Source organism: Pagrus pagrus, assembly GCF_965226575.1.
Source record: "Pagrus pagrus genome assembly, chromosome: 2".
Classification (NCBI taxonomy): Eukaryota; Metazoa; Chordata; class Actinopteri; order Spariformes; family Sparidae; genus Pagrus; species Pagrus pagrus.
Window position 1 is genome coordinate 27,772,923 of NC_140186.1, and position 12,217 is coordinate 27,785,139.

Consider the following 12,217-nt stretch of genomic DNA (forward strand, 5'->3'; position numbering starts at 1 on the left):
GTACTGTGTAGTAGCATTTAGAGTGGTCCGCCATGCTAAACTGAAACACAATTGAAATACATAAAACTGGGGCCATAACATGAACTTACATGACTGCAAAATCAACCAGCAGAGTCCTGAGTGTCTGTTAAAGTCCTCCAATTTCTAAGATAGTGGATTTTTGAGTCTGGATGGCGGTCGACCTGTCCCACAAGCCCAAAGCATCAGTATTTGACGAGTATCTTACAAATAGGAGCCTTAAGTAAAAATGAGGACAAATATTTAAATGTATGGGAATACAGAATGAGGACACAAAAGGTTGGTTTGCAGTGACCAGTAAATGCTACATGAGTGGTTTGAGGCCATCTGTAAAACACTGATTCAGATAATACAAATGTAAGAATCTGATGTTGATGTATAAAATAAATGATTAGACTTCTACATTCATGAAGATGCCATCAACTGCCTAATCAGGTTACCTACAATATTAGTCCACTTTATGTTAGCGCTTGTCACAACGGCCCTATTAGGTAACTTCCGACCATGTAGTTGTAACTCATCGCAAATTAAAAGCCTCTTTAATGCAGATACACCACTTGTGTCCCCAAGTAGCAGTTTATTGGCAACATGTTTATGGGCTGCACATGTAGGCATGTGTGTTTGACCAGATCCATAGAACAAAGACACCAACCAACTAACCCCCAGACACAATGGTATCCTTTGAGAACATGAATAAGAGTAAGATCGGAGCGGAATCCGATTTTTCACTCAATTCCCAAAGTGTGAATAATGCTTTCCAAGCCAACTGCTAATTAACTGATGAGGAAAGGTTTAAACCACTCTATGCAAAGAGGGGATCTAGGTAACCCAGCCTCTTTTGTCCCCTAAGACTCGGCTCCGCTCCTGCTCCTCAGCTGGCTTTCTTCTTTCTCTGGTGTTTCTCTCTCTCTCTTGCCTCCTGTTTGCGTTATTCTTTTCTCCTTCCTTTCTCTTGCTTTTCTTCACTTCTCTGCTTCTTAACCTCTGCCCTTTCCTCACTGGGCTGTTTTAGCTTTAAAGGCTAAGCTCTCAGGCAGCAGAGGCATCAGTAGTGGGATTATGCTAGGAAGCCAGACATCTTGGAGAAACCCAGAGCACTTGAAAACAGGCCTTAAAAAGAAATGATGTATGGATCAGGGTATAGATGGAGGAGGTGCTGTAATGGAAAAGGTTTCGTGGGTTTATCTGCAGATGGTGCGTTACAGTGTGGTTCCATGTTTGATTGGATCTAAAAGTGCCCTTGTTTGGGTGGTTTACTGTACCAGCTGACACGTCTGGCACTGCTGAGCTGTGTGCTGGTTGTGAGGGGGAGCCTGCAGGTGATTTAAAGCTGAATGTCTTGAATTCTTCATTCTATGTCCACATTAGGCAATTTTCCTTCCAAAATTGAGGGGCATTGATTCACAGGAGAATGTACCATCTGTCCGACATCTCCAGATTTATTTCAGTACATTATTAGGCACACGTGATGCATTAAATTCTTCTGTGTTGACTCTATCAGCAAGCTTAAAGTAATAATGACTCCCCACAGCCAATTCCTCACCATCTCCTGTCTTCATCTTCACATGCGGTTCCCATAACAATTTGTCTGTCCTCTCTCGGCCAATCTGTGACCTCTCTCCAAGTGACACTTCACAGATGGTCATTTTTCACCAATGGCAAGTCAATCTGGTGTGCAGATCATGATGCAACACCCAGTCGATTGATGTCGGTCTATGTCTGGGGTGTCACGTCTTTAACACATTCCTGCTGTGCTCAGCTCGCCTGCAGATCTGCCAGTGTGGCCCAACTGTCCCTCAGATGGAAGGTAATGACTGTGCCAGGCCAGACAGTGCACAGCCACTCATCTCAAGCAGGGAAGCGCTTCTAATTGGAGAGTCAATCTATGATTGGATAGTGGCATAATATAGAAAGTAGTGTCTGCGATGTAACAGTGTGTTGTGCCACAGCAGACACAGTAGAAGCGTTTCATGAGGCTGAAACCTTGTGGCGCATCATTTTTAGAAAACTTTTATTTGTGTTTAGAAGCACATTTGTTAAAGAATCACGAATCCCTGATACTTCTTTGGAAAAGATACTGACCCTGAATAACAGATACAGGGGAAGACCTGGACCAGGACTGCTGAATGAAATTGATAAAAGGCCTAAACATACTCAAAGGAATGGACGCTTTATTTTTGTGCTGAATATCAGCCAGATATTAAAACAGTCAATAAATTGATTCTCAAAAAGGTCCCTTCGCTTTCAGCAACCATGTGCAGATTCATTTGGAGTTTGACAGAGCAAAATGAGTTCTATTGACTACTGTTGAGAGAGCAACAAAAAACCTGTGGATTAAATGTGAAATCATTTTTTTTTAAGATAGAAAAGAAAATGTTAAAAAAAAAAAAAAATGTTAGTTATCAAAATGGTTTGATATTACAAAGTTATCAAACTCATATGTGACACAGTGGGAATGGTACTGTTGTTAATGCCGGGAAAAACAGCCTCAAAATGATGCAGTGCAGTGAGGATACAGATGTTTCATATAGGGGATGAGCCTAAATAATCTGGATCTGCCTGTTCACACCTTTACCTTTCATCACCTTTACCAGAGACTGAAGCCTACAGGAGTTCCTACAACTGTTTGATAAACTTCACAATGCTAGAGTAACAACAGGCTTCATGATCAAAGAAAGATTTTATGTCCTGTGGACACTTCTGCGTCACACTGTATTATTGATTGATGGTTTTTCTAATGTCTCATTTTAGGGGGTGCTGCAGCACCCTCAGTACCCCTAGTGTTTATGGTTATGATCAAAGATGGACTGAGCAATGTTTTGCAGCCATCGTCAGTATGCTTCAGCGAGAAGTAGAATAGGAGGTTGCTGACCTGAGGAGGCGACTGCAGATGAAAACAGCCTGGAGGAGGAGACACGATTTGTCTCTGGCTATGCACGTAATCTTACCTAAAGCTTTACTTTTGGTTAATAATGGAAAATAGACAGAATAAATGCAATACAGTAGCAAGGAATGTTGCTGAAATTGCTAGAAATAGCTAGCTACCCCCGCTGGCACTTGTGGAGCTCCTTAACTATGAAAACATTAGATTTATGATTTGCCATTCATTTTCATGAAACTGCCCATATTTGATATCTACATACTTGAAGTCTTTGCATAATATATTCTCAGAAGTGAAGTAAGTGTTAAAATAACATTAAAAAACTGTAAATTAAACTCCCGCGCACTGCTTGAACTGTCTGCCTGCCTCGCAGACTGAAGAGATGTAATGCATTCTGGGGCAGCTGAGTACGTGCAGTAAGCTCACGGCATGTACTCTTGTAAATTCTTGCTAATGTAGTATACATCCAGGCATTTTTCGCATACACCAAATCCACATACTATGCAGTTGGACCACATCTTATACTCAATTCAGCATCATCAGTACTCTGTGTCTGAGTTTGTGTGTGCGATGTGGGCATGGTACACCTTCCTGGACTGTCCTGGCTTCAGACTCCCTGCTGATTACGCTCACCTGCCTTCCATCCATCCATCTCATCAATATGCAGGATATCAACCCCAGCTCTTCATCCACTCGTTGCCAGGTTGTTGCTACAGTGGTCGTTTAGCCTCAGACCATGATTTCCTTAAGTTTAGTGAACTTGTGACTTTAATTTTTCCTTGTCTTTTTTTATCTCCATGCTAATTGTGTCTCCTTTCCTGTGCTCCAGAATCATTACTAGCCCTCTCGCCTGCCTGCTGCTTGGACGCTTTCCAATCAACTAGCCACTAACCCCAGCCAGCCCACGCCATTCTCCTCCATTGATCCACCCTGCTCAGAGAAGATCCTGCCATCCCTCCTTCCATCTTGCCCTCTGCCTCAGCCCACTTCTCTCCCCTTCATCCCATCTCCATTCCCTGCTGGCTTTCCAATAAATCCTCTTAATCTGTTTTACTTCCGAGTCTGTTTCTGCATTTGGGTTAACCTTCCAAATCATAATATAAACTGCATCGTGCTTGACACACAGCTGCCTGCTTCACAGGGACAACTACACCAAGGTCACTGTGGATGTGCTGGCAAGTCTCCATCTCTAGTAGCTCTGACAATCCCGCATACACACAACTACAAATGAAGAAGCAACTGAGAGTGATTGACTGATTTGGATCAGCAGGAGAGATATGAGAACATTTTCGAAGGAGATGTAGTGAGCTAAAAAACAGAAAGCACCCCCTTTAGTGTTCATTTTAATAGATTTAGGATTCAGGTTGCAAGAAGATAAAAGCAGTCTGAGAAATCCAAATCAGCAATTCCACTGATCTTATTTTACTGTTTTCCAACAAGGTAATTCGTCACTGAAATGCGAGGAACTAGATAAGAAGCATGCCTTGTTCTGTGCGGGGATGCTTGCGAGAGAGAAACTCCCCTGGGCCAGATGTTGCTCTGCTGAATTATTTGTTCTCCACTCTATAGTTGTCTACCCAGGTAGCACCACCATTTGTCACTGTCAACAGCTGGTACAATACCTCCCCCCTTATAGGGGGGACTGTATGGAAACTACTGCACATTAGGGAGGGTGGGGAAATTAGAAGTGGCTGTCATTACTGCTAATAGCTTTGATTTCTTTAGGGAATAGCCTTTGTTAGCGTGGGGTTGATTTAGTATTCTGTGCTAATGTTGCACATTCATGCCCAGTATGTACAAGTAGATAATAAGAGTTCATCAGCAGGGGGAAGACGCCTGTGGCAGTATGTCTTCTAGCCATTATGCGGATCTGATGGTGTGAAGAAGCGTAATAACTGGGGCGGCCACTGTATTAGATTTCAATGGGGCCACGAAAGGCAGCTCATGTTACCTTGAGAGAACACATCGGGTGTTATTACACTTTTGAAGCTCTATTACTGTAGGTGAATGTTATTAGGCTCATATTGCTTCTTTCTTCTACCTTAATAGAAAGCTCTGGGCTTCTCCTCTGTTTTCAGTTCCACGATTACAGTGTAGCACACAAAGTTCAGATACTGCAAAGCAACAATCACTCGGTTACAAGAAGCAAACAAGGGTCATTCTCTGTAAAACTGCAGTGACTCAACCAGAAAAACAAAGAACAAAAAGGAAGAACATTTAGAATGTCACTAGTGTGAGGACGGCAATAAAGTACAAAGCCTTGACTTAAAGAGATAAAAAAGTAATCAGCACAGGCTCCTCAACACCCAAAAGCTAGCTTCTGGTGAGTACTGTAGCAGGAAGAGCCAACTTCTTCCCTCAGAGCAGAGCACAATGTTGGAAACAAGAAAAGGGCTTGGTAATAGCTGAGATCGCTCACTGGTGCCCCAATTATATGGACAGAGCTGTGGCCCCAGGACACGACTTAATGACCATAATAAGGCTTGTCTGTCTGTTCAAAATCAGCTTAGAGTGCATCCACACTGACCTACAGCATCACTCCATCCTCAGTTCAATTTAAAGAGGCAGCATGAGAAGGAGCGGAGTGTTTCGGGGGTGGGGGGTGGGAGGGACAAGTGAGAGACTGTCCGCTGTTCTGGCCGTGTGTTTCCCAGGCAGATGGAGCAAGACCCCCTGAGCTCTTCTCATTCCACCTCATAGCCTTGATGAGGATCAATTTGGACTTGAGCATTTCTTGCGGCTGTGGGTGCTCTTTAATTCAGTATGGCTGAGCGCTCTGTGATTAATGACAGGTACTTAGCCGGGAGACCGGTCAATATACACACTGGTCCAGGGACTTAATACCAGGCTATACGCCAAAGGGGAGACAGGCTTTCTCCAGGCAGCAGCACCACCCAGATCAGAGGTTTACAGGGGCAGCAAGCAAAAAAAAGAAAAGAAAAAGGCAGACCAAAATCTCTGTTTGCGTGGCAAGTGTAGGCTACATTCACATGTGTGTCCCCGTGGGAAATGAAATAACTTCAGACAAGATAAGCTGGAAGTCATAGTCATGATAGATGCAGCCCTTTATTGCCTGTGATAAAGTCCACCCAGAGAATGTAGCCATGACTTAAAGGTCCATCCTCATTAATCATATAGCCACCATGCGAGCCCCGTTATTCTGTAGGCATTCACCCTGATATTCACAAAAGCTGAGCGCTTCTCAGCTCCACCAGACAACTGCACCATGTAATCCTCTAATCTCCTTATCGACACAATTACCACAACACAAAATAATAATGGCAGGAGAGTGCAGGGAGGTGATAAAAGTTATCACTGCAAGGTCACGCGCTCTTTACATGTCCATCCTACAGGGAGAATTTAACAATACATATCGGAGTGTGTGTTCACCTGACGGCTGTGTGGATATAATAATGCATCTCTAATCTTGTTCATATTCACGGTGCGTGTGCTCGCCTGTTTGTCCCTCCGGGGCTGCCTGTTACAACACTGACCTCCAGTGTGCGCACAGAAGGACGGAGCGGAGCGGAGCGCGCTCTCCTCGCTGTCAGTGTGCGCTGTTTGACAGCAATGTGACCTCACCCCTAAACAGCAGCTGCTGACTTTAACAGGCGCGAGCACGCTCGAAATGCTGGAATGGACCTTCAGAAGTCAAATCAGGAGACAGACTGATCAGCTGTCGGATGTGTGACTGACAGCCAGCTTGCACCGACAATGCAGATAAACAGGACACACATTTAAAAAAAAAAAAAAAAAAAAAAAAAGGCGCTCCTCCAGCAGCAGCCGACACTGACCACACAACCTTATCCTCATCCATCCTTATTCTTATTACAATGAGCATTTTAATTAGATATAGTTTGCTTGCTTATTTCACTATTTTCATCTCCTCTCCGCCAATTATCGCTCCATCTCCGAGGCAGAATGAGAGAGAGAGAGAGAGAGAGAGAGAGGGAGAGGGAGAGAGGGAGAGAGAGACACGTGGTTGTTACAAACCTCTCTCAGGACACAGCGGGGAGGCGGAGGTGGAGAGATGCGGGCGCAGTCGGGATGGGAGAGGACGCGTTGAGGAGAGAGCCCGCTCTCTAACCATGGACCTTCTGCCGCTGAGCAGCCCGCATGGTTTTGGAATAAGGACTTAAAAGACTTTGCGTATTGCGCCCTCTCTCTCTCTTTCTCTTTCTTGAGCTCTTTCTTTTCACCAGAGGAGAGACTTACATGCAGGATGTGGAAGATCGCAGGTGAGGGAAGAGGAAAAATGTCATTTGCGGCAGATCCCTGTAGTGAAATATGCGCTCAAGTCCTAATGGGATATTTCTACAGATTATTTGGGCACATTTTACATTTTTGAAAGTCATCCCTTGACTGAAAAAAAACCCCAAAAACAAGACTCAGAATGGATTTCCTTAATAGCTCCAGCCTGGAGGACAGGGCAGAGGCAGATAATATCTCCTCCACCTCTCAGAGCCAGTACAGCCAGCTTGCTATCTGGGGTCTGGCCGGACTTGTCAGCTTCCTCATTCTGTTTACAATAGTCGGGAACGTGCTGGTCGTTATCGCCGTTTTAACGAGCAGGGCTCTGAAACCACCCCAGAACCTTTTTCTTGTCTCACTGGCCAGTGCGGACATACTGGTGGCCACCCTGGTCATGCCCTTTTCTCTGGCTAATGAACTCATGGGCTACTGGTTTTTTGGCAAAATCTGGTGTGACATCTACCTGGCTCTGGACGTTTTGTTCTGCACCTCCTCTATTGTTCACTTGTGTGCTATTAGTCTGGACAGGTACTGGTCAGTGACACAGGCGGTAGAGTATAACTTAAAGAGAACGCCTAAAAGAGTTAAAGGCATGATTGTGGTGGTGTGGTTGATCTCAGCCGTCATCTCCTTCCCACCGCTGATATCAATGGACAGGAGCAGCAACGAGGCCAGTCCCCAGTGTATCCTGAATGATGAGACCTGGTACATCCTTTACTCCAGTATTGGTTCATTCTTTGCCCCCTGTGTCATCATGATCTTGGTCTATATTCGGATCTACCAAGTGGCAAAGACCAGAACCAGAACAATGTCAGAGAAGAAGAGGGATGTGGACTCACCACTGGAGAATGGGATGGACCAAGCGGAACCAGGCAGAGGAGGGTCGTTAAAGTCCAACAGGGGCGGGAGCATGAAAGACCAGGACCGTGAGAACGGGCACTGCCAGGAACAGGGGGTTCGATCCCCACTACCGAACGAGCCGAAACATCCACAGACAGACCACGACGACGACTATGAAGACAGCAGCTCGTCGGACGAGAAACCTAAAAGAAGTTCCAAGCATCAACACGACGACAGAAAAGACAGGAAGTCCAGCCGGAAGAGCAGCTCCGCCTCTAAATACTCCAGCAGGAAGTCGCGTGCCAGTTCCAAGTCCATGGAGCTGTTCTCGTCTCGCCGCAAACGCAGGAGCACCGTCAATCGGAAGAAAGTCTCCGCTGCTCGGGAGAAGCGCTTTACCTTCGTCCTCGCCGTCGTCATGGGAGTTTTCGTCGTGTGCTGGTTCCCGTTCTTCTTCTCCTACAGCCTGTATGGAATCTGTCGCGAGCCGTGCCAGATCCCAGAGACGCTGTTCAAGTTCTTTTTCTGGATTGGCTACTGTAACAGCTCTCTGAACCCGGTCATCTACACCATCTTTAACCAGGACTTCCGCAGAGCCTTCCAGAAGATCCTCTGTAAGTCATGGAAACGTTCTTTCTGAATGCTTCCTGCATGGATGGGGTTGTACTAGACACTTTACCCAGCAGACACAAATTTAAAGTCTTCTGATCTGATGGATAAAGCGCTGGCTTGGGGGGCTTTCACACCTTTACTTTCAGGGATTGCACATGAAATGAAGGAATGCTTAACAGATCAAAGGATTGAACTGAAGTGCAGTAAAGGCTTTAAAAAACAGGAGTACGCTCTTTGAGGAGACTTCCATTAAACACCAACCGGGCTGACTTTGGACTGATGTGGGCTTCGGCTCATTCCCCTCCTCACTGACTTCTTCTCCCTTCATTTAAATACAATAAACTGACTCATAACAGATACTGTGATGCATGCACGCCACAGTGGCTGAATCTGCATGAACTGCACAGGAGGTGAAGGGTTTACAGAGACACTTGATTTATTATGTGACCTCATTCACTGAATACAACGCGAAGGCCTTGACAATCTCCACACAACCGTTGTTTGTGACGTTAGACAGTTATTAGACGTTATCTTTCTTCTCTCTTTGTGTTTTTTCTCTACCTTTCTATTACGTCACACTCTCAACATGAGGACCAATGGGACGAAGGGGCTCCTTGCTTACTGTTTCAGTAGCAAAACTGTTTCACTAAAAAAAAGAAAAAAAAGAAAGAAAAAAAGACTCATCCTTAAAAACTACCAAGTCACATTCCTGCTTCAGTGTTCTGTGTCTAAAGTGGGAACATTTTATCAGAACGTGTGTTTTGTGTAACTTGTACATGTGGCTTGGACTTGGTCTGGTCGCTGGTTAAATTCCTCTCACAGGAAAGTTTTTTGCATCGTCCTCTGAGAAAATATATGGAATACAGCAGTAGTGCTGAGGCAGATGGGCACCGACAGAGGCTTTCACTGTGTGTGTGTGTGTGTGTGTGTGTGTGTGTGTCTGTGTGAACGTCATTGAGAGGACTAAGTATATAACGTGGAATTGTGTTGTGATAAAGTGAGCCAGAGAGTTTATCTTAACCCAACTGTCAGTTAGTGATTGTTTGTGTGTGTGTGTGTATGTATGTGTGTTTGTGTGTGTGCATGTGTGTGTGTGCATGTGTGTGTGTGTGTGTGTGTGTGTGTATGCCTGCTCTTTCAAATGGCCTGATTCTTTCTGCTCAAGCTTCTATTTTCCTCCATCCTATTTTCTGTCACGCATCCTTTCTCTCTCTTACAGCCACAAAAAGCCACAGTAAAAACCAAACACCTTATCACTCTGTTGACATGTCTGCTGCTCACTCACGCACATTGTTATTATACACACAATGACTTATTCAGACAGTATTTTCATCTTGACATTTCAAGTATTTATAGCCAGAAGGGCTAATGCTTTGTTTCTCTTGTGTAAATAATTGAAGACAGTACAGTACTATTGTGTGGTGCCTCATAATCACACATATATCAACATGATAAAAAATGTATTGTTTGTACAATGAACAACGCTCTGAAAGGTTTTCATGTTACACCGACCTCTGTCCTTTTCTAAAAGAACAAGTGTTTACTTCTCTGCTTCGAGCACATTTGAAAAGATCAAATAAAGCGACTACTTCAACTGAAAATTGCAAGAGTGCATGACTGCATTCTTCTCAACTGTAAAGGTTTTGAGATCTTTTTGACTGCTATTTAAACTGACGCTGTCACCGGTGTGACTCAGAACATATGACAAATGATCTTTTTGTGTGAGTGCAGTCATTTTCGGGTAGCCTCTGTGGTAAGCTGCTGTTGTTCAGGCTTGAGAGCATCAGTGAAGAATTATCCACTCAAAGTGCATGATTAAAAATGGAAATTATATCAACAACATTCATCATCACAATTCTGTTTGGTTATTGATCTGTGAAATATCAGACTTTAAGGTAGGGAAGGCGATTCTGAAGAAAGATAGTTGATTGTTGAGTTTCGTTCCCAGGTCATCAAATACTGAAACTTTGGGTTAGAATTTCGGGCCCAACACCAATCCAAATCGGCAGTATTTGATGACCTGGGAATGACACTCGACAATCAACTGTGTTTCTCCGGAATCACCTTCCCTTTAAAATGAGCAGGGAAACTGAAATCATGTGTTGAATTCTCAAACAAAGTCAGTGCTAACTTGATCAAAACGGCAACATTTTGTTTATAGATATTAGTCAGGCTACAAATTTACAAGTTGAAACAACGACTCATTTGCAGTGGCCCCAAAACACTAATCTCATCACTATCAGTTGGCAGGGCTATAGCAATGCTAAGCTATTAAAACAAATTATGAATCGGTAAGAAAATGTAGTATATCTGTCACAATAACCAGTGACCTTCCAGCTACGATAAGCTGACTGCACTGGACCTGAGTCAGTTGCAACACATAAACACAATATGCTGCCACAGAGTGCATGAAGACTTGTGACTCTGGCATGTGAGCATACAAGCCAATAGCATACACATCAACAGCTGTGTGTGAAAAAATATTTAACAAGATCCACTCTTAGCTATTGAACCGTGTTAAAAAAAAGATGCAGTTTAAAGTCCATTCAAATGAACTGATTTTGACGATGACTGGTGGTGTTGATGAAGAGGTACTTGTCCTCAAGTGTAGGGCGCTGGGAATTACACCACCAATAATTGATTTAAAAAAACATCTTTAGAATGAGAATTATTGCATTTGTAAAGACCCTGGGATACAATAGATGACATGGACTGGTTGTTACTTCCTCCCTTGCCTTGATAAAACATCTCTTGCTATGTATTGCCCATCAATTACTTGCTATTTTCATTAGTTTCAATTAAATTCCATGTATTTTGAGATATATTGTTTATCTCATTTTTTCAAATAGTATTGTAATTGAGTCCTTTCTCATTTCTCACTTCAGTTTCAAAACACACACTGAAAATACTTTATCATATACCAGACTTGCAAGAGCTTGGATATGACTGTACACATAGTTTTGAACTTTCTCCTTCTTTCTTTCTTCTTTTATAAATGAGGCTGAAAATAGAAAATACTCAGACAGGGTGAACAGACATATTGAGACTTTACAGTGTACACACACACACTAATGTGATCAAAGTCAGAATCAAAACAAACACTTCTGTAGGATCGTTACTGTGATTTTTTGCTTTCCCTGCTTCACTTCTTTCATCACGCACAAAAATTGATTTGGTTTACCAAAGAAGCTCGCTGTCATCTGACTGACACTGCCGAAACCGTTTTCTCCTGTTCAGAGTCAGTTCTGGATCTCCCACTGTCTGAGAACCTGCAGTCAATCGTAGGTGTAAACAGTATCTTTTCTTTTCTGCTGGTGAATTATTTATATCCTCCAGAGATGTAGCTGTTTTATGTACTGACCACACTACATTTGTACAACGTGTAGTACCCGCTAGTGCTTTCAGCCTGATGGGTGGTTCGGAACAGACTATGTGGTTGCATTGGATGAAATCAGACGCCCCAGTTTCATTTTTGTTTATCGTGCAACATCTCCACCTGTGTCCTTCTAACAAACAACAATAAAATTTACTGGAGAGCTGATATAACACAGAAAATACTTCAGTCCGTCTGAAATGAAAACTGCTTATGTGTTCACTGCATCAGGTAAGAGCAAC

At 43.5% G+C, this 12,217-nt stretch overlaps 1 protein-coding gene across 1 annotated transcript; it reads left to right on the forward strand.

Annotated features, from left to right (window-relative positions):
- Nucleotides 1–6,922: 6,922 nt before the first annotated feature.
- adra2c (adrenoceptor alpha 2C) lies at nt 6,923–10,983 on the forward strand. The gene has a single exon (XM_084379286.1). The coding sequence runs from the start codon at nt 7,293–7,295 to the stop codon at nt 8,628–8,630; it is 1,338 nt and encodes a 445-aa protein (XP_084235412.1). The 5' UTR covers nt 6,923–7,292; the 3' UTR covers nt 8,631–10,983.
- The last annotated feature ends 1,234 nt before the right edge of the window (nt 10,984–12,217 follow it).